We start from the raw sequence: 23218 nt of genomic DNA, 5'->3' as shown, positions 1-23218 counted from the left end.
TGCTGAGGCAATATCCACACTGAATGCGGACAGTGCCAGGTGTGACGCACACAGAAAGCTAGCTTGCTAATAAATACAGCAAAACATGATGTTATTGGTATATTTTCCATTTTCTTATGTTCCATACCTGTATCTGGACTCACTGCCAGCCAAGCAGTGTCTGTCATGTGGGGCAGTTTGTATTTTTCATGGCCACTATCATTTGTGACCGTACCCATAGCCTCCACTGGAGCCACTGTTGGCTCATAAGAAGACATGTTTAAGGTATTAATTAAACTGTTTGCTGAGTGTACAATGTACAGCGAACACTCTGTGGGTATGGTGGATTATTATAGACGTCCAATTTGCAGCAGTCAACAGGAGTTGAGGTGTGAATGAACAGTATGTAAATGTGTGTTGACTCCTCTGACTAAGCTCAGTGTACACCTGGATCTCATAGCTCTAATTGGTTAACCAGCATACTCATTATTGCCTTCCACTGTTTCCTTTACCTGCCCTCACCAGCGCTCTGAGATCCTGTTTAGATAGGATTTATCTCTGTAGGGGATGTTTGGCGATTCTCATACTTCATACATATATGTGTGCTGATCAGTGATTTTAATGCTGTCTGGAGAACGCACATTTTTATTCATCACAGTGTTCATTATAGCCGCAAATGCCTACAGTTTTTTGTGTGAAAATGTTAGGTCTAACCTGAACTGACTTTGCATTTTAAAAGGGTATATCTAAGTTTTTAACACCAACAGCCTGCAGTCCACCTGCAGTGGGAACCCTCATGACTAACGGGAAAAAAGGAAAGCCATTAGGAGTGTAAGACTCTGCCAGCTCATTAAATGGGCTGTTATAATGTCAGCCACAGGTAATTAGTCTGTCTTGGCTAGTCTGCCTTCATGCAGTATAACAGATTTTATGTGTAGCGCAATACATTATCAGCTCATACAGTAGTACCCTTTGAATCAAAGGCTTGCAGTTGTGCAGGAATGAATTGAAAGGTTTTTAAAAAAAGGTCAGTGTGGAAAATATTCAAAAGAGCCTTGATATCTGGATAATGTAATAGCTTGTTTTGTCTGTAGGTCAGCAGATCGAGCAGGTACAGGCTGTTTTTTTACTGCACCGTCTATAATAGCAACAGCTCAGTGGTGCACACTGTCTGACTCTGTGGGGGGATTGGAAGTAATTATACTGCTGGACAAGCTGTACGCTGGCTGGATTTTGCCATACCAGTTATTTAACTAGGAGGAGGCAATAATGATATACAGAGATCCAATAATATAGTAATATATTTCTGTCCTTAATACCCAAAATAACAGTATGTAGCATAAAGTAAATATCTGAGATGAACACAGCTTTGCAGAACCATTCTTTTAGTTTGACTGTATTTTTCCAGACATGCAATTTAGTATGGGGATGTTTTCTGTGTAGTGACACTGAGTATTACAGTATATAGTCTATATGTATATATATATATATATATATATACAGTATCTGCACAATAGTACAGATAATATAAGCATTCGTGGTAGTTTGCATTCTTCTGTAATGCTTGTTAATATGAAACAATGCTTCCAAAACTAAGTTTCCTGCATCTTGAAGACTGTTTATTTTTGGCACTTTCCTCTCACAACCACTTGAAGTATATAGCCCCCTTTCCCACCAGACAAAAAGCCGACTAACATCCACTAACATCTGGCTTTTGTCTTTAGTGGGATAGGTTACAATCAGCATTCATTCCTGAGGCAAATGACTCTGCAGTATACATGGACATTTATGGGCTCCAGCTCTGTTGGCCTCAACCCAGTTGTTAGTATAAAATGTTAGCATTGTACATTTCTGCAAACCACGAATACTTTATACATTTGCACGTTGATATGAATCATATCATTGTGTCTAAACTGATATAATATAGTATAAGCTGACTTTGTCATTGAAAGGGTGGAGGCATGTCATGAGGAGTGACAACTGCCAAGCTACAGACCACTGTTTGAAACCAACAAGGAACATCACCGGTTGATTTTTGGTGACCTTTTTAGTGTTTCCACCAGTGTTGGTGGCATCAAACCTGCGTATTTTTAGCAGCACATCTTGTCTTTTCTCAGCAATGATTGAGCTATGGAATTTGGGTGTGTTTCACTGACACATCACTGCGTTTCCCAGCTGCATTTAAGCCATCAAACCTGGGTGCTTTAACCAAACTGTCCCTGCTGTCCCAGCGGCTTTTGTGCCACCAAACATGGGTGTTTTAGTCAAGAGATGATCTTTTTCTGGTTGGTGCAGTGGTTGGCACTGTTGCCTCACAGAAAGAGGGTTCTGGGTTGGAATCCACTGCCTGGTCGGGGCCCTTCTGTGTAGAGTTTGCATGTTTCCAAGTGTCAGTGTGGGTTTTCTTTGGATTCTCCAGCTGCCTCCCGCAATCCAAAGGTTAATTTATTACTCTAAGTTGCCCATAAGTGTGAATGGTTGTCCATCTCTATGTGTCAACCCTTTGATGGTTTGGCAGTCTGTCCAGGGTGTACCCTGCCTCTCGCCCAATGACAGCTGGGATAGGCTCCAGTGTAACTGCAACCCTGTACCAGGATAAGCAGTACAGAAAATTAATGAATGAATAATATTTTCTTCACCATAATCGCCACATCATTGTCGCAAAATGTTACGTTTCAACATATGTGCTCCAACATAATGTACAAATGTAACTTATCTGCTGTTTGCAGAAATGTACCACATTTTTTGTGGGGATTGGGTCTATGGGCTCCTATTGGTAGTGATGGAAACATGACAAGCTATTTTTCACCCCTTTCCCAGCATGATGCAATGACGCACCACCACAAATTCTGTCTGTCACTGGAGATCTGTGTAGCTACAGCCATATTCTGTTTGGAACCTACACGGCACCCCCCTACAAACCCAGTTATTTGCACCATGCTATAATACGATGTTGTAATAGAGCTTAGATCGGGCCCAAATAATCCAGCCCGATCCCAACCGAGCCCGTGCATGTTCTGTCCAAGCCCAGCCCGTCGCTTTAACTGTAATTATGAGCCTGAGCGAGGTTTAAACCCAACATTGAAGGCTGACTCTCGTCTTTCATTTGATGGCAAGCCTTCGTCATGTGCCTCTTAAGTGTCGAGGTCCCCATCATTTTGATGTCATTTACCAGCATTGTGCTGCATTTGGTACACTTGACGAAGCTGACACACACGTTGTCACCGTAGACAACTCACATGTGCGCGGCCAGTGGCCAGGTGTGATAAGTAGTTGGTTCCATAGCCTAGGTCTATTATGAGGAGCCCGTCCGTCCTAATACTTTATAGCTAGCTAAATCTTAACTAGCGTTTTCTTTAGTGTTTCCGCTTCTGGACCAAGGGGCAAGGGGAGCAGATTGTGGACTGATTTGTAGGCATGGTGGGTGAGTTATGTAGCTGGTGGGTGGGTCACTTAGTTCCTCCGGCCATTGCTAAACCTACTCAGGCATCTATCCAAGCACCGCTTAGACATTGTTCCAAATTAGTCGGCACCAAGTTTGAAAGAGAGACTGAATACGTTACAGGTATAAAAAAGAAGTAACCAATGTAAAATTTTCACTGGCCTCCATACTGTTTCTACTGTTTACTTACCTTGTTTTCCGGTGCATCTGTGACATTGAACATATCACACCAGTGGAAAAAACACAGGGCTATTAAAGAGTTGTGTACGTGGCTCTGGTCTACTGGCAATGAAAATAAGTCTATAGCTTATTCTTAGCAGGTTTTCCTGGCTTAAAAAATAAAAAAAAAACATATATGTGCTAATTTTGGTGGGAGACGGGTTAATGCTTACACACACACACACGCACGCACGCACGCACGCACGCACACACGCACAGACACACACACACACACACACACACACACACACACACACACACACAAAATACTTACTTTTGTCCTCTGTCCCATTATCATTACGGTCATACTGTAACTCAAAGGCTATTAGAGCTCCCGTTTCTTAGGTTACACATTATTGCACCTTCAGTCAGTCCCGTCACGCGTGTTGCCATGCCGATTGGTCATGCCTGTTATACTGCCTCAGTCTGGAGGATGTTATTATCAAAAAGTGTGACATTAGAAATCTTAACTGACGCCTTAGGCAGCAGCCATGTGTTGTATTTATTCAGTGTGTATATTGCTTTGTGTCCACCAACACACCAGAGTTACAGTGCTGAATGACTTCCTCATGCCTGTTACTGCATGAACCTGTGCAGTTGTATTATTTCCCTGTGTAAAATTAGATGGCTTTATCTGGAATAAGACCGCAGCTTCTTTCCCTGTCAGTTTGTTTTGCAGCATTTCTGCGTCTTCACATAGAAGACAGCGAGGAGTGAGAGAGTGACTGACAGGATGACTCACAGCAAAGGTCTTCATACCAGTTCAAAGCCAACAGCTTGTGATTACATGGTACAGTTTGAGCTGTTTCCCGCAGAGCTCCCAGGGTGCATCCAGTCTGAAATGTTGATGATGTTGTTATCAAAGGTTTTTTGGGATCCGCTTTCTGCTTATGCGGCATAAATTAGACACAAGTTTATCGTCAGCAGTGTAGCTACTGATTTTTTTCTTTTTTTGTGCTCTTTCCTTTGTTTCCAAAAAAAGATTACTTGGATGTGCCTGCTCATTTTTGAGATGTAACACTGGACAGATATAGACGAGAACAGATTACAAAAATGTTTTCTTGCACTTATGCATATGAGAGTAAAATGTCTTACTGGGCTATTATCCTGCAGCACTTTCACTTTCATACGTGATTATCACATGCCAGCATTCACTACATCAGTTCTTTAGTACAAGACAGGTTCAGTGACGTACTGCGGGTGTAAGAGGATTACAGTATGCTCACCAGTTTGCTGTTAGTACACCAGGATAGGATTGAGTTTCTCACTGTCTCTCTTAATTAACTCTTGACTCTCTTCATTCACGCCCCATGCTTCCTTCTTCCCTTTAGCTGGCCGCTTACTGTTCCAGAAAGCAGCTCATCTGCAGCTCAAAGCTCCTGGACAGTGACCCGTATCAGTCTGGGTCAAATGTCACAGGTCACTGAAAGTGCCAGAGGTCAGTCAGGTCTGAGAGTCAGTAAAGATGATCAAAAAGTGTTAAATGACCTCCTGCCCAGGCTCTCTCTTTGTCTTAGTTTTAAGGGATTTGATGGGCGGGTGTAACTCAGGAAAACAAGTTAATGTCTTGAGGTAAATCCCCTGTAACCAATGGTGCGTTCAATTTGCCCTGAGAAGTCAAAATTTCCCAGTTCCTGGTCAGAAATTTCAACTGGAATACCCCCTGAAGTCGGATTTCTGACTCTGAAAGACAAAGGAACCTAACCGACCTCAACCTCAAAATCCAGGATGGCTGCTCAGCTCATCAACATTAGTCAAAGGCATTTTAACTTACTTTGTATTAGTACTTCTGTCTTCTTATTTGTGTCTCCTTAAAACAGTCGTGTGCACATTACGGTCCAACTTCTATGTATGAAAATGTTGCTACAGTGTTTGTATGCACAAAATACTGCGGAATCTGTCTTATCAACTGGTATTGCTAACATTGGCTAACCTGACTAGAACTGGTATTGCTTAACAACATCTTGGTTTTCCAACTTGTTGTCAGGGTCGGGTACTGTTGACATTTGAACTGATATCAGTTCCAGTAGCTGGAATTCGGTCCTAGTACACAATGGTACCTGTTTTCAGTACTTTACTTTTTGTAATAACAAAAATTTAGTGTTTGTCAACTGCCTGTCTGCCTCAATGCATATATGTGTGTGCGTGCCTGGTGTGTATGTATGTCTACTTGTCTAGCAGTAATACTAGGCTATAACTACAATAATACAGAAAAGAAAATAGGCCAGATGCCGAAACTATCATTGCAAATCGGCATTTTGGCTCACTTGGAAGATAACGGAATGGCTGCCTGATGGAGCAGCTGATGGAGTGGCTGACATTGCCAGCTTTGGGGCACTTCTGCTTCCTGTCTGAAGTTGAACCCAGTGGCTCCACAGAGCTCTGTTGCTGGCCTTGGAGCTCCATGGCTGGCTTCCAGGCTTCAGAGCTTCGTGCCACTTCTGCCTCTTGTCTAAACCGGGAACTGCCCATTGGTTCGACAGCCCATTGGTTCAACATCCCATTGTTCCGACCATATTAAACTCATTGTTCCGAAGTCCGTTCCGAAATCATCATGATGCCCTGTGGTTAAGGTCTGGTTAGGTTTAGGCACAAAAGCCACTTGGTTAGGGTCAGGAAAAGATCATGGTGTGGGTTAAAATGAAAAAGAAAGTGACAAACACATAAGCCATGAGCCTGCTCTGCCTCAAGCCGGTCGCGGCGCACCATACGCCCGCTGCGAGCCGTTCAGCACCGCGGACAGTCAGACTAATGGGATGTCAAACCAATGGGCTGTTGAACCAATGACATGGACCCGTCTAAACCCACAGTTCTCACCCAGACGCGCTCTCAGGTACTGGCATTTGGCATTGATGGATTTAAAGTAAATTGGTATTGGTACAACCGAGGTTATTTGGTCGCTACTCTCAAAAGTATAGAGATCGGTATCCAATCCTACTTGTACTGAAACATGGTCAACTCTGGTGTGGCACCATTCCTAGATCTGACTTCCAACTTTGGAGGTGCAATGGAACGCAGCCTAACCCCTGAGGTGCTGCAGAGGACTTGCAGTAAGAGTTAGTGAGGGACAATCTTTCCCAGATTTTTCTACAGTATATATGGACGATACAGTAAAATTGGTCAGAAAGTTTGATATCCACTTACTGTGTATTTAAAGATCTTGTGATTGCTCAGTCTGTCACCCTAAGGGCTAGATTTCATCAAAATGTAAGTTGTTTTTGAGTATAGTTTTCACTCTAGCCTTCTGTATATTTCATGTTGGCCCAGGCTACATAATTTCTCCAGGCTCTCTGTGCAGACTTCAAGACTTGGAAAAACTCCCTGACCTTTACAAACAGCCTACTGTAAGGTTCCTTAATATTCAGCTTTATGAAAATGAGGCTGAAGACAAAAAGCCGTGCATCCCACCCCACCCCCCCAAACAGCTCACACCAACCCTCCTTCACTTCCTGCTCCCCTCCCTCGGCTGTTTTTCTCCTCCGCACTGACACCAGCCTGCTGAGAAGCCCTCAATATGAAAGCTCATTGGCTGTGAATGTTTTGTGGTATTATGTCTGCACCAGGATTTGTGTGTGTGTGTGTGTGTCTGTGCTTATTTTAATCTGAGGGATTTGCATCACGCTCCCTTTGCTGTTTGCAAAACAAGCCTTATGGAGCAGAGACAATAACACGGTTATGAAAATGGAAGATGTGCTGGGATAAAAGTTCAGTCAAATTCACAATCTGGTGAATGTTCCAACACACAAGCAAAGTACTTACCAGTGTTTAAGTACTGCATTACCCAAAATCCTCTCCTCGTATTTGTGATGGTGTGGCTCAGTGAAGATAATAAGTATTTTTAGTTATTGTGACCTTGTAAAGACATAAATAAGTGTGAATATATAGATAAAATATAGATAATACAATACAACTGAATAAAGCTGAAACTATTTGTTGATTTATTGACAGAAAATTAACTGGAAGTCATTTAAGATTATTTTCTTTTTTCACATTTTTTTTTCCAATTTTCAACACCTCATCAATCAATCAAGCAAAAAATTTGCAGTTTAATGGATAATGAAAAGCCTTTTCAGTTTGTCCTGAAGCTCGAGGGGTCTCAGATGGAAAGTCTCATATCATATAGTGTCCCTCTCTGCATGCACCTCTGGGTGCATCAGAAGGAAATGAACACTAATTGGAGTAAAGGGATTGGGCGAACCTTGCATGAAATTGCCATCGGAGGCCCATTGTTGAGTGTGTGTCCCTCCGTCGCTCCACCCCAGCAGCCAGCCTGTTGACTTCAGAGAGTGCTCACTCAACTATGAAGCCTGTGGTGTCGCGAAAGTGGAGCGAGGGAGTGTTTGTGTGTGTGCGTGTGTGTGTGTGTGTGTGTGTGTGTGAGGAAAATAATGTACGGCTGCCTGCTTCTGGGAGTGACAGGAAAAGAGATAACGGGCAAATTTATTGAACTATTTATTTTTCTGTGGAGGGAGCCCACATGTTAGCTTTAGAGAGAGAAAGTGAGGAGGGAGAGTGAGGGAGGGGGGTGTGAATGTAGGGTGAGGGGGTGTTGTGTGTGGGGCGGGCCGAGGCGAGGAGGGTGACTAGGGTTTTAGGGGTGTGTGTGTGCATCTGTGTGTGCGTGTTTGAGAGAGAAAGGTGGGGGAGGTGTGTATTGAGGGTCTTGGATTGGACTGTAATCCTTTAGTCCTGGTTAGAAATAACCCTGCGCAGTCTGGGACAAACAATATGACAGGGACACACACACACACACCCACAACATTGTTTCGCTCACACACTGAGCGGTGAGTGGTGAGACTGGCTTTGGCCGGCGCTACATCACCATGACAAAATGGCCACGGCAGAAACTGGTTGATTTACTGCAAGAGAAGGTTGGTTCTTTCTGTAGAGTAGAGTTTACATTCTATGCATCAAGCGTGTGTGCGTGTGTGTTTGTGTGGGTGGGTGTGTGTGAGAGAGAGAGGGAGAGAAGTATTGGTGTGTATGTGAGTTTGTGGAGAGTTTGTATGTTGGACCAAGCTGTGCAGGTTTAATCATATTCAGGAGTTGTTTGTTTGCCTTTGCACAAAAATGATAGTTTTTGTTTGTTTGTTTGTTTGTTTGTTTTTTGGTAAAAATGCACTGTCATTGTAAGAATATTCTCTAGTTTAATAAGAATATACAAATTCTTCCTGCAACACTTCCTTCTTCCTCCTCTTCTTCTGTCGGATGCCATGTGGCAGATGGCACACATTCAGACCGGTTGTCATAACTGAACAGCTCACTTCTGCTAAGGTCACACTTGTGATCCCCAATTTGCCTTTTCTTATCCAGGCACACTAGAATGCATGAAATGATTCATTCTGAGAGCACTAAATGGGATGTTACTCACATTGCTGCTGTCACACCTTCCCACACCAGATATGTACATGTACATGAAAGGAGGTTGTCACATATAGTCTTATCCAGATTCAATTTAGCATTGACAGCCATGAGTCAGTGTAAAGAGGGGAAAAGTATTGCGAGAAAAAAGTCAGAATTACTTGAAATTACATCTGAACTTAGTTTCATTTTCCTCACCATGCATTTATGTATTTATTTTATCGATATTTTCTTATTTTATTTGATGACAAAACCTTATTTTTTTTTATTTATTTTTTTTATTTAACCTTTATTTACCCAGGCAAGCAATTAAGAAGAAATTCTTATTTACAAATGCAGCCTGAACCAAAGAGCAAAGGCTCTCTGGAGGGAGAGGGGGAGTGGATGCTAAAAATAAAAAATAAAGTTATATAAAATACACAATAAACAATTAATAAACAATTAATAAATACAATACAATAAAGGTGAAAAACAGTACAAACATGACAAGTAGGCCTACTCAACAGGTGCAAGAGCCAACTATAATTTGTTGCAAATTTTGTTTAAAGACTGTGAGTGATGTGAGGACGGTAAGTTTGAGGGTGTTTTGAATGGTGTTCCAGTCATTAGCTGCAGCAAAGCGGAAAGTGTTGCGTCCAAAGACTGTGCGGGCTTTGGGGATGGAGAGTTTAATGAGTTTACTGGACCTTAAATTGAGGGCAGAGTGGGAGAGGTGCAGGAGGGAGGAGAGGTAGGGAGGTGTCATACCAAGTATGGTTTTGTAAATGAGCTGAAGCCAATGGCGGAGTCGTCTGGTGTGGAGGGATGTCCAGTCTACTAGGTTGTATAAGTCACAGTGGTGAGTACTGAAATGTGCACCTGTGGCAAAACGGATGGCAGAGTGGTGGAGAGGGTCCAATTTACTGAGGGTAGAGTGAGATGCCATCCTGTAGATGGTGTCGCCAAAGTCAAATATGGGCAGGATGGACATTTTGACAAGTGTGTGTCTGGCTGAACGGGTGAAGGTGGCCTTGTTGCGATATAGAAAGCTCAAACGAGCTTTAACTTTTGACTGTAAGTGCTTAATGTGGGTGGTGAAGGAGAGGGACGAGTCCAACCAAAGGCCAAGGTATTTGTAACAGGTCACAAACTCGAGTTCAGAGCCGTCGGCACAGAGGATTTTAGGGGCAGTGGTGGAGTCATGTTTCCGGTCAAAAATGATACATTTTGTTTTCTTAGTGTTGAGGAGAAGATGAAGGCTGTGGAAATGCTGCTCAATAGAAGAGAGACTATGCTGTAGTGTGGCTGCTGCAGAATGAAGAGAAGGGCCCACTGAGTATAAGATGGTGTCATCGGCATATAGGTGGATCTTGGAGTTGCCGGCATTCTTGGCTACATCATTAATGTAGATAGAGAACAGCGTTGGGCCTAGGATAGAGCCTTGAGGCACCCCTTTAGTGATGGTGAGAGAGTCAGACAGGATGTTTTCAGTCTTAACTTGCTGGACTCGATTGTTTAGGTAGCTGGCGAACCAATTACAGGAGTGTGATGACAGACCAATGCTGGAATGGATGATGGAATCAAAGGCCTTAGTAAGATCAATGAAGGCAGCAACGCAGATCTGCTTAGAGTCCAGGGAAGTGATAATGTCATCCAGGACCTTCAGAGTGGCTGTAGTACACCCATGGCCTGGCCGGAACCCAGACTGCAGGTCGGACAGGATGTTGTTTGAGGCCATGAAGTGACTGAGCTGTTTGTGAACCAATTTTTCTAAGACCTTGGCCAAGCAGGGCAGGATGGAAATAGGTCTGTAACAGTTGGGATCAGAGCCAGAGCCACCTTTAAAGAGCGGGAAAACCAGTGCAGATTTCCAGTCTGGAGGAAAGACAGACAGCTCTAGAGACATGTTGAATAGCCGTGAGATGGGGACAGCAATGACGGGAGCAGCAACTTTTAAAAACATGGGATCAAGCCCATCGGAGCCTGCCAACTTGTTAGAGTCCAGCTTAGTGAGCTCCTCTAAGACTTCCGAGGCCAGGATGGGTCTAAAGGAGAAGGTCCCAGAGCTGGAAGACGTAGGTGAATGTGATGAAGCAGCAGTGGGGGGTTTGACAGAAGAGATGTGAGCTGAATTGACAAAGTGTTGGTTGAGAAGTGAGGCCATATGGGACTTATCAGTGACAGAGTCACCAAAAGTCATTGCGCTGGGAAAATGGGGGGGGGGAGCTTATTTTCCATGGATTTGACTGTTTTCCAGAATGTCTTGGCGTCAGAGCCGCAGGATGCAAATTTGTCCAGGAAGTGAGTGACTTTGGCTTTTCTGATGGCTTGAGTGCATTTGTTTCTACATTGCCGAAAGGCAAGCCAATCAGTAGGAGACTTGGAGGAACGGGCTTTCCGCCATAAGGTGTTCTTCTGGCGGATTAATGCAGCCAAATCTCGGGAAAACCAGGGGCTGCAGTGATCCTTGATCCGTAATTTTATGAGTGGGGCATGTTTATTGATGATCTGGATCTGATTTCCAGGTATGACTCTGCTAAAATCAAATTACGTTTGCTTGTTTGGGAATTTTATATTCTATACTTTACTAGCCTAAATTAAAAAAGGCCTCAACACCTGAACACGAATCTCCCCCCACTTATTATCTAAGCTCTTGGCTGTAAAGACCTTTAGCAGATCATAAGACATAAACCCAACTGATGTCATGTAATCAGAATTTTAAACTGCAATACAGCACCAGTACGAAAAAAAAATCAAACAAAAACCTCTGGACACAATTGGCAAAAAGAAAAACATGCCCTAGGCACACAAAATAGGATTTTTTTTTTCTTTTTTTTTTTTCAATTAAAAACCTGCACACAGTGCTGGTACAGAGAAAATCTTGAATAACAGTGGCATCCACTTGCAAACATCCACTCACACAGTCCTGCCTGCTTGTGCTTCTGCCACAGGTCAAGGACCAGTTGCTTTTCTTCCCTGTTTCATCTGTGCAGACTTGGGTTGAAAATTTGATTGCAGATTATAGGTTTTTTTTAATTTTATAATAGCTTCGGCACTTTCAATACTATTTAATGTCTAATTAATGGATATTGTATCGCTTCAAACATGTGGTATCGAAAAAGCATCTAAGTATCAATACTTTTGACAGCATGGCATCATCGCCAAGGCTGCGCTACCTTTTAGCGGAAAGAAAGAGTTGTGCTAGCACATTAGGAAAGACACAGGAAAACGCTAAAAAGCTGATGTGTAGTGGGTTGTGAAACAAATAAACTGAGATTTGAGCCACATAAGATGCATGAATATTCACTGTCAGTGTGGTAAATGACTGAAGGTTGCTGATGAGAGATACTACTGATGGATAGAGGGGCTTGAGTGGGCTGCTGCTGTACAGTCATACAGTATAACATCATCAGACTGCCGTCTCCAAATAAATCTAGATCAAATGGTTGGCTATTAACAGGTTGGTTATTTATAGACTACGCCTCATGATACCCAGTGATTCACTCAAATATGAATAGATGTATGAATAGGTAAGATCCAGTCACTGTGTCAGTGGCTGTCGACTGAAGGGGCATGATGGCACACCGTTCAATCTTAATTTATGGATATATTGCGAACGCTCAAGTTAAGGCAAGGTTGTAGAATTATTAGACATACCAATAAAACAAACTTTTGTTGAACAAAAAATACATGCATACAAATGTATCGATAATATATTTCAAGTACATCAAATTGCATTGACATCTACGAGTTTTGGTTTTCTATCCATCCAAGAAGGGGTACAGCCTTGACGTTTCGTGAAGTACCCGTATCTGCTTGTCTTCTCTATGCTAACACTCCGAGAGCATCTCTCAGAAGGAAGATGGGACCTTTTATAATTTCTATGTTTCCCATCTGGTAGCCTCTAGAAATTATTGCTTTTACTAAAAATGTCCATCAGCATAAATTTTTGAGCAATTATCTCTTTTGCCTCCATTAAACACAAGTTCACAGCTGCAGTTATTCCACGCCATATCCAACTTAATATACTGAACCTGCTATAACATTAGCACGCTTTTCACGGAGAGCTATCTACCGAAGACACAAGGCTGTTGTTGGAGACAATCCTCTCATCACACACTGATAAACTGCAGCCACACAGGCTGCATAAAATCAAATTTCAGGCGTGAAGTGTGAATGATATTACAGCCAGATCTCAGAGATGACATTGTAAGGGTACTGACAACTGTAGCCTGAACAGCCAAAAAAAAGCCTTCTCACCATTAGGTAACATGGAGAAAAACAACACGAGGGAGAGCCAAAACCTCTTTTACCCGTTGTCATTTGGTCAAACTGCCAGCGTGGCTTTACTGAGCGTCTGCCAGCACTGCCGTATGGCAAACACACACTCCCATAAACACACATGCGTGCATGCACACGGTCACTATTTCTGGTTCAGGGGTGTTGGAATCTGGCAGGCGGCTCATATTGTCTGAATGTCATTTCTTTATGCATGAATGCGCTGTATTTACACACAGGCATGGTTACACTCCTATATGCACATTTGCAAATGTACAGATACAAACGCAGGCACACACACACACACACACACACACACACACACACACACACACACACACACACACACACACACAGGCACATTGAGATCGAGATGTAGCAGCTGCTTTCTGCCTGCATCCACAAACAACCTGACATTCAAATCAAACATTCAAGTCCTGGGTTGATATATATTTTCAGGCCAGTTTGTTCCTGGTTGAAAAGACAAATACTGTCACACAGCTGCAGCCTTTTCCCCTCTTTTATCCTTGTTTTAGGGGATCAAGAGCAGCTTTTTATTTTTTTTTCTTAATCCAGGCAGAATCACTGGCAGTTTATGCCATTAGAAACAGAGGTTATTACAAGTGTCTTTGCTCACTTCTCTGCAATCAAAATTTCACTTTAAATTGTCACTTGAAGGAACTGTCAAAGAATACTTTACCTGCAAAATGACCAAAGATCAATTACTCACCGCGTGTTACGTTGAATTCGTGAAAAAAACAAACGTTTTTCTCACATGCCTCCACAGCAACCAAATGGAGAAAATTCTTGATGAACTGAAGCTGAGGGGGACTGCGTTTAACAACAGCAAAACTTTATAAAAACGTCCATTAACAAACTCTCACATAACTCGTGCAGTATAATCCAAGTCTCATTTATCCAGTCATATTCTCAGTGCTTCCCAAACACATGTGTTTTTGCTAAAACGTTACAATGTAAAAAACACTTCTCCATGAGTAGTGCACCATGATCAGGCCCGAAAATGTGCATGCATATGAGCGCCGCTTGAGCAGAGTTCAAGTGCACTACTTGGCCATGCATGAAACTGTTTGTACAGACGTGTTTTAAATCGTTAGTGAAGATGCATGTGTTTGGGAAGTACTGAGCATATGACTGGATAAATGAGACTTGGATTATACTACATGAGTTATGTGAGTTTGTTAAAGGATATTTTGATGTAGTTTTGCTGTTTTTCAATTAATTAATATTTTTGTACTTTTGTATTCTTCGTTCATTGTGGAGGCATGCAGAAAAAACGTTTTCTTCACAAAGACAACAGTAACACAGTTAGTAATTTTTTTGGATAAAGTATTCCTTTGAGATGTGAAACCCGAAGCTATTAAAGAAAAGAGTGTGTGGAACTAATATGTCTGGGATAACAGAGTTGCGGAAAAGTGCAGAGCTCTTTTCACATTCAAGTGCTTAAGTGATCACTGCTCTGAAGGTTTCACAGCTTTTTAAAATATCTTTGGTTTTGTCAGAATATCTGGTGTTTTTCAGATGCATTTGAATCCCCCCTCTGTTCTGGCTTTGAATAAGCAGAAAAACAGCCTGTGGTTAAATGCGGCCCTCAGTGTCATTTCAAAGTGAAATCCAAAGCTGTTAAAAGTTACTGCTGCATCTCAACAGTTGGGCCTTTTTGGAGCAATTAGGGCTCCTTTCTAAGCGCTCAAACTGTGACTAAACTGCAGCTGATGGTTTTTTTGAGCTTTTGATGTTTGGCTGCACAGAAAATTATGCACTGGGGGGGGGTTACTGACTGCTCATGAACTTCTCACGTTTATTTGAATCTGGTTCTTGGTTGACATACTACTGTTTAGAGAGATGTATTTGTGTTTATTCTGTTCTGTTTACATTACACTTACATAACATGTCCTCATACAGCGCTTTGTATGATATAAAATGCACAGACAATGGTTTTAATGCTATCCTACGAATTAGCGCTGCACGAATGACATTATGTCCTCAACATTAGGTTATATAATTTATGTAACCTTACGGAGGTTAGGTTTAGGAAAAGACACATGGTGAGAAGGTACCTTAAAATGACTCAGAGTTCACTCAGTATTCACATGGTTCCAAACAACGTTCTTCTGGGGAAAGTCCTGTGTTTTGTGACCCATCCACCTCCCCAATGTTCCACCTGACTGGACCACTCAGGACTGCCTCCATCTTTACTGCAGTCAGCACACTGGTCATATGATCACAGCCATCCACAATATGTGGGTTAAGCACAAATTACTGGCTCATCATTATGTCAGATATGTAGGAAATTTGGGTAGAAAAACGTACAAACGGTGCATGAGAAGAGCCTTTCGTTTTTGTATGGTCATATTCATTTTTGCATGTGTGTGTGTTCATTTGCAGTATGACCCAGAGAATTCGGGCTTCATCAGTACGGAGCGGTTCAGGGACTTGCTGGCGACCCACGGCTCTGAGCTTGACCCCCACAAACTGGAAGTCCTACTGGCCCTCGCTGATGGCAACGCTGACGGAAAGATCTGCTACCAAGACTTTGTCAACCTGGTGAGATGATTTAACCTTTTACAGACTTGCTGACAGCAGTGTTCATTAGAAATCAGTGGTTTATTGGCACCTCTTACAGCACACTGTCTTTACAACTTTTTTAATGTGAGTATTAACAGATATATCCAATATGTTCTTGCATGCTGTGGTTTTCACATGGAGTCGGACTCAAGTCATGAATCTAATGACTTTGGACATGAATAAACAACAGAATCAAAAATCAATCGAGTTAGTCAAGAAAATGACTTGACTTTTACACCAAAGACTTGTGACTTCACTTAGACTTTGGGCCTATAGGGCTCTATCTAAATTATCTATAGTGCATGGTCTAAAGTGCATGGCACAGGTGGATTTAGGGCATGTCCAACTGGACTTTTGCAAGTTAAAAGGCACATAATCTGGGTGAAAGTAAGGTGCAAGGGGCGAAGAGGTTATATTTAGTCCCTTAATTAGGTGTGTTTTGGGCATAACATGAATTCAGCCAATCAGAATATCATCTCATTTTAAAAGCCAGGTGCAACTGCACTGTTATAACCACTGATATGTGTTGATGGATTCAGCAAATTAAAAAAGTAAGCCTTCTTTTGTGTGTGTGTGTGTGTGTGTGTGTGTGTGTGTGTGTGTGTGTTGTTGTTTTTTTGAGTAAGGGCACAGTCACACATGCACAAAACTGACATTGGCTAATTTTCACTTCTATTCAGCGAAGGGGCGAATAATACATTTTACTGCAGCAAATTTCTTGTGAAATTTAAGTGGCAAAACTGACAACTGCAGTTATTAAGTACAGCTCTGCTCTGCTCCCTGCTATGACCACATTTTAGAGAATTTCATTAATATTTTCCTCATTAATGATGTATTATTTCACCCACCCACAACCCTTCAACCCATCTGCGTGTTCCATTGTGAGTAACAAGCAGAATGTACAGGAACCTACTTGTGTAGGTGCATCTTACTATCTGAATAATGCACCCTTGAAATACCAGGAAAATACTGCACCAATGTTACTTTAGATCAGGTTTTTGTTGGTCAATGGCACAATCACTTTCCGCTGCCTCAAAATAGCAATGCAACAACAAAGGCCTGACCACAACTCGTTTTAAGACCTACACACCCATGGGTGCACAGATAAGCACAAGTACTTGGGTTGCGCTGGGCATGAAAATTACAACAGCGTTGGTCTGAAACCAACTTGACAGTTGCGCTGTGCTGTGCACTGCTTTGCATCGGGTATATGATAGGGCCCATTGACTTGTAATGATGTGATATCCTTCACAGGCCTCAAAGATTAAAGATGATGTTATAAAAAAGTGAGTCAATATGTCATATGAAAGTCTTATTTAAGACTTGAAATACAAAGTTTAGGATTTTATCTTGACTTGGTTCTTGACTCATGACTTAATAACCAGGAATTGAGACTTATTTATGACTTGGAAAACAATGTTTGTATCCCGCCTCTCCATCGTCTGTCTGCATTACCCACACTATTTTTTTACTCACACATCAGAGTTTTTTCATTTTTACATCCAGCCCCAAAAGCCTTATTCCAAAATCACCTCAGCTGCAAGGTGGAGAGTCTTCCTAACAGGAAATGACTCTCAGTCCGGTGATAAATTCCCCTCTTAACGCTCACCTTGCCCCACTTTCAGTTTCACCTTCAAACTGCAGCCTGCTGCTGTTTGTCCAAGGTCTCGCTCAAGCATCTCCAGCTGTACTCGCTGCCTCATAACCTTCTCATTTTCTGTTTTCCACTGTCTTGCTGCTGTTCCTCATGGGAGGCTGAACCGCTGACCCGGGACAGTGTGGAGTGATCTCAGAGTGGGAGTAGTTGTGTGGTACACAATAACTACTGGGTGGCAGTGCAGTGGGGGTGTGTGCATCTGCAGAGACTGTAGGGAATTCATTGTTGTCTGTGAGTGTGAGTTTGCCCATCTCTCCCTCTCTCTCTTGTTCCTCAGAGCTGTTTATTGTCTGATACAGTGGGTGAGGAATGAGGCCTGTAGGAAGCTTGGAAAAATGTCAAAGGGGCTTTTGGCTGTTGTTTTCCAATTGGTGCATTCATGTCATGTGACAGGCTGTGGGTCAGGGCGTGCAACTGTAAGTGGGACAGAGAGGAATGGGGTGCCGGCATCTGTGTGTACATTCACTTTTTTTTTTTCTTAGTCGCTATTGTGTCCACCCCCTCAATAGTTTATACATTCACAGAGGCAGGCACAACAGAAGCTGAACACAGGGAGGGAGGGAGGGAAAGTAATGACGACAATTCATGATTATGGTAATATGCTGTGCAATAAATGAATAAGCAAGTAGTTCTATTAGTTAGATTAATCGATTAATCATTTATCAAGCAAATATGTCAACATTTGCTTGTTCCAGTTACTCAGATTTGAAGATTTGTTGCTTTTCTCTCTTTCATGTAATTAGTGCAGTGCCCTTTAAAACGTGACTGTTGAAACGGGCCAACTGTTTGGCCTCCAGTATTGCTGCTTAAAACAACTTGACTCTCAACACAATGCTTCCTTGGGTCCTCAGCCATACACCTGCCATGACTTAGCTGCATCCCCTAGCAATGCAAGAGCATTTGGGTGCAAAAGCTCACACAAACATTTTATTGCCCAAGTAAAGTCAAAGCCTGGCTTTTCCCAGGAATAAATGCGTTTATTCCAAAAGTTACAAGCAACAAAGAGCGAGCTTTACCCAGCATGCCGTTCGACTGTGTAACAGTCAAAGGGATACTTTGCTGGTTTTCAACCAACTTTGTATCAAAACAATGTGGGCAGTAACCTGTGGTAAATTTCCCTCCATCCAGAGATCCGCCCCTCTCTCTCTCAAACGCAGACCAAATTCAGATCAAGTAATACCTAAAATTTCATTTGGTTTCTGCTTCTTAAAAGTGAGGGAAATGTTGCTTGTCTCTCTTTAAAATAATTTTAATCAAATACCTTCAGGTGTTCATAAGGTGGTCGAACAAAAAAAATTGAAGACATCACCTTGACACCATTTTTTTTCAATAGACCAAGTCAAAGTTACAGAATAAATGAAAAGAAAACATTCAACAGATTGTTATTCATGAAAATAATACATTTAGCCCTACACTGAGTACTAAAATAAGTACTGCTTTTGGAGTGATGAGAGTCTGAACCTCCTGTTTGAGAAGACAGCTCTTCAAGGCTAAATGTTGGTTGTTATCTACAAAGATTTCTGCATGTGAACCCACACTTCTGCAAGAGCTTGTAAATATGATATGAATATCTCAAGGAATGTAAGCTATGTAAATGCAGCGTAATGGACTTTGTAAGGCGCAGGCATTAATGGTCTCTATGATAAAGATCAAAGGGGTCAAATCCAGTATGGGAGCCTGAGAGAGAGAAAGTTCTTCCAGCTAGTTAATTATCAGTGCCTGGTCTCTGTTGGTACATCTCTATCTCTCTTCAGCCCTCACAGAAGGAAGGAAAGAAGAGGAACAGAAGGAGAGAAAGAGGCCAGGACAGACAGAGACAAACTGTGAGGGGGTTTATTTGTTGCGCCATCTCCCATTTGCACCGCAGCTCCTCCATCAGTGTGGCTGTCAGTAATTGCCCGCTCACTGTTTCGTCACAGTCGGTGTTCAAACCTCAGCTCGCTCCCTTTATTTACCTCTTCTTCCCTCCATCTTCCCTCGCTATTTACCTTCTCCCTCAGTCTCTCTCCTCCTTTGCATAAACTCTCAGCGCCTTCCTTATCAGTGCCTCTTTCTCCTTCTTCTTCCTGTCCATCCATCTCCTCCTGTCTCTCATAAAATGCTCTGCGACTGTTCTGGGTAGAAGCTGGCTTAGTAATATGTTTATGCTTCCTAAAATATCTACAAACAGGTTGAATCGCTTTGTTCCCCTCCAGTGGGATGAAATTGTGGAATGATCATGATGGATGTGTGCCAGTGCTTACAGATGCACTCATAAATGTCCTGTGTGTATGCCTGATACGGTTTGATTTTGCCTAAGACACCCTATATTGTCAACACTTTGTGGACATACCTCCTGTTTTTCAAAATTTGGGCTTCTTAGTTCCAAGGAAGGGAAATCTTAATGCGACAGCATACTATGACTTAGACAAGAGTTTGTTTCTAAATCTGTGGCAAAAGTTTGGGTAAGACCTTTCCCTGTTTTGAAAGGACAGTTTTCCCCAAAATCAGAAATACAAATTTAATTCTTACCTGTAGTGCTTTTTATCAATCTAGATTGTTTTGGTGTGAGTTGCCGAATGTTGGAGATATCGGCCGTAGAGATGTTTGCCATCTCTCCATTGGAAATAGATGGCACTTGGCTTGTGGTGCTCAAAGCACAAACACATTTCTACTGAACTACACCCGCAAACCGCATCACCACACAGAAGGAAGTGTGTATCTACTACTAGCTCACCAAGCACCACTGAGCTAGCTAACGTTAAAATGCCTGTTGATGTACATCTCGCGCTGTCATGGGCATGAGCCTGTCATTTATGAGTAGATGCACGCTTCCTTTTGTGCAGTGATACGGTTGGCACGTGTAGCTGGTAGAAAGATACTTGATCCGTCATTAAACTGCTCACAAGATCAAGATCTGTGATTATTTTGGATGTTGAGTTGATTTTTAGGCACTTTGAGCACCACAAGCCGAGTGCCATTTAGTTCCATTATATTGGAGAGAAGGCAGACATCTCTATGGCCAATATCTCCAACACTCGGCAACTCACACCAAAACAATCTAGACTGATAAATAGCACTACAGGTAAGTTGTAAAATATGTTTATTTATTTTTTTAAATTTTGGGATGAACTGTCCTTTAACATTACAACACAGAGTGCCAAGGAAGTGGGCAAACAACATGAACCTGGGATGCGCCCTGGTAGTCTGATGAACCACAACGTTCCCAGTTCATGTCTAGTTTGGGACTTCTTGTTGCATAATGTTCCCCATCTCTCTCTCCCCTCATTTCCTTATGTCTCTTTCCTGTCAACTCTAACAAAGGCAGGATATGCCAAAAAATCCCACCGCAACATTATACAGTATCCTCAGTCGGGGCGCTGTGCTGGCCAATCAAGTTAATATACGTTCCTGGTGGATTACTTTGTAGAACAAATGCCATATTTCTCGTGTTTACCTGTTGTGACAAAAGATCAAATGATTGTAACTCATGGACCTTTTACTAACACTGGAATCCCTAGATTGTATTTCACTGTCTTATCTGGAACAACACGCCCTTATCAACGCAGCACCTTGCATTTTTTGATTACATTTTTTTGGTCCCTCTTTTACAACCCTCTTCATTTTCCTCTACTTCCTTCTTCCATCTGTCCTCCCCTGTCTCCCTCTCACTCCATCTGTTTCTCCCTCTTTCTGTCTCTTGTTTATGTCTCTCTCTCCTGTCCCTCTCCTCCGACTGTGCTTTCCATTGATCAAACAGTGAAACTGTCTCTTGCCGGCCGAACACCCATTTGTCCCCTTCACCTCTTCCCGTCCCCTCTCCCCTCTCCTCTTGCCAGTGGGTAAACAGACAGAACGTCATTCTTTCTTTTGTGTCCTACAAAGAGGAGAGGAATTGCAGTCACTTCACACGAAGAATTGACTGTCTTTATGGAGCACTGCTGCCTGGGGGAGGTCTGTGCGTGTGTGTGAGTGCGCTCTCCTTGGTATGCGGTCTGGAAGTGGCCATGGTAACCCGTAATCATTTTCCCACAGTTCTCTGGGCCTAACATAAAGGCTGAAATAATTGGCTTTTTTCTGAAGTTTATCTCCAAACGGAGATCCATGCGGAGACACTAAAGTCTCATTAAACAGTGCCAGAAGAACCATCAGCCAACTGTTCGTACAGAGATTTTATTGATATTCTGATTTTACATCTGTCTTCTTATCGCTGTTTTCTCCTCCTAGTTGTGTTTTCTTCTTCCAACTCAGTCAAAGTGAAACGAATTGTGATGTGTACCTTTGTTTGCAAGGCAGATAAGTATGTCCACTATCTTCAAACAAAAGTGTTCCTTATTTCTCTGATAAGTCCGCCGTGTACTTGAATAAACATCAATCGCCACTTCAATACACAGGTGATGCTTTAAAGTTGTAGCTTTTGAAGTTGCAGAACTATATCCATCTGCCTTATTATTTTACTTTTATTGCAGATAGCCACATTACATTTTTCCTATTTCGTCAATCTCTGCCCTTGCTGAGTACATTATCAGTCACCCATGTTGCGTTAAAATAACATCCACTAACTGACGCGTCTGGGTGTCCCGCACTCCTATAGAGACACAAACACAGTAGTAGGGTTGAGCTATGGAGTGTGACATAAACAGAGCAGGGTAAGTAAGAGTCTGTGGAGGAGTGAAGTGGGACAAGAGTCATTGCATTGTAATGGAGAATGTTATAAAACACACAGCAAGTGTAATAAAAGGCACAAAGCTTGGAGCAGCAGTGATTTAGGCACAGAGCTGAGGCTGTCACAGGAGCGATTAACCTGAATCTGTTTTACATCCATGCAAAGAAATACCCAATGTCAACTGTTGTTAAAAGTGACAAGCCCAAACCCTTAACATCATTTATTCTTTCTTTCAATTTAAAGCTACTATAGGCAGAAATCTCTCCTTCTGCAGCTCTCTCCTCTCTGGCCTAAGCCCCTCCCACCAGACGACTTTCATACAGTAACCCAGTGTTTCCCATACACTGATTTTCTATTGATATTTAATTGTGGAGTTGCACACAGTGAATCAAGCACTCAGCCCTTTCGTGCCCTTCTCTCTCTGTTTGTCAGACCACAAATGAGACAAGAATTAGCTGGCTAGCCACCCCATCATCCCTCCGCCTCACTCCCCGCCTCTATGGACTGCTTTCCTGTGAGGACATTGCAGGAGTTTAGAAAATGAGCCCTTGCTTGGCGTCTCACATTTGACCAGAATTTGACACCCCTGCACCAGGTGTCAAAGCAGGCTGGTGGCCAATGAGTGCTGGGTCTAACCTGTGTAACGGCAGCAAAAGAAAGTTTGCTGATGTGGTGGGTGTCCGATCCACTTGGCGCTGAGGTTTGCTTTGGCTGGATATGGGTTGCTGCAGCTGCTGACTGGAGGTCTGTCTCCAGAGCTGCTGCCCGCTGTCCTCCCAGCGAGGTGGTCTGTAGCGGCAGAAAGTGAGACGGGGGACACACTGTGATTCTAGGCTGTAGCTAACATTAGCTACATAAATGTAAACCTGAAGCTGCAGCCATGAGCCTTTGGCTTTAGGTAGCAGAAGGCTAAACTATCAACGACATTTTCCGGCCATCTCTGAAACTTTGCAGATGTTGACACATTTTTTATTTAGTTAAAGGAACTATATGTAAGAAATCTAAAGCAAATAGTCATAAAATCCTCCTAATATGTCACAGATATAACATACTGATCTCACAAACAACAATA

At 42.5% G+C, this 23218-nt stretch overlaps 1 protein-coding gene across 5 annotated transcripts in view; it reads left to right on the top strand.

Moving 5' to 3' along the window:
• The window catches only part of rhbdl3 (rhomboid, veinlet-like 3 (Drosophila)), an 86782-nt gene that overhangs the window by 34424 nt on the left and 29140 nt on the right, over positions 1-23218 (top strand). For 4 of the 5 annotated variants that reach the window (XM_050045258.1, XM_050045256.1, XM_050045255.1 and 1 more), the window contains one exon: positions 15665-15823. In XM_050045258.1, the coding sequence (XP_049901215.1) occupies positions 15665-15823 (159 nt within the window). Of the gene's footprint in view, positions 1-8372; positions 8512-15664; positions 15824-23218 lie in introns of those variants that run through there. The other variant, XM_050045260.1, reaches the window with a different exon arrangement.

The sequence above is a fragment of the Epinephelus moara genome, chromosome 5 (assembly GCF_006386435.1).
Source record: "Epinephelus moara isolate mb chromosome 5, YSFRI_EMoa_1.0, whole genome shotgun sequence".
Taxonomy (NCBI): Eukaryota; Metazoa; Chordata; class Actinopteri; order Perciformes; family Serranidae; genus Epinephelus; species Epinephelus moara.
This window is presented reverse-complemented; position numbering and strand designations above follow the sequence as displayed.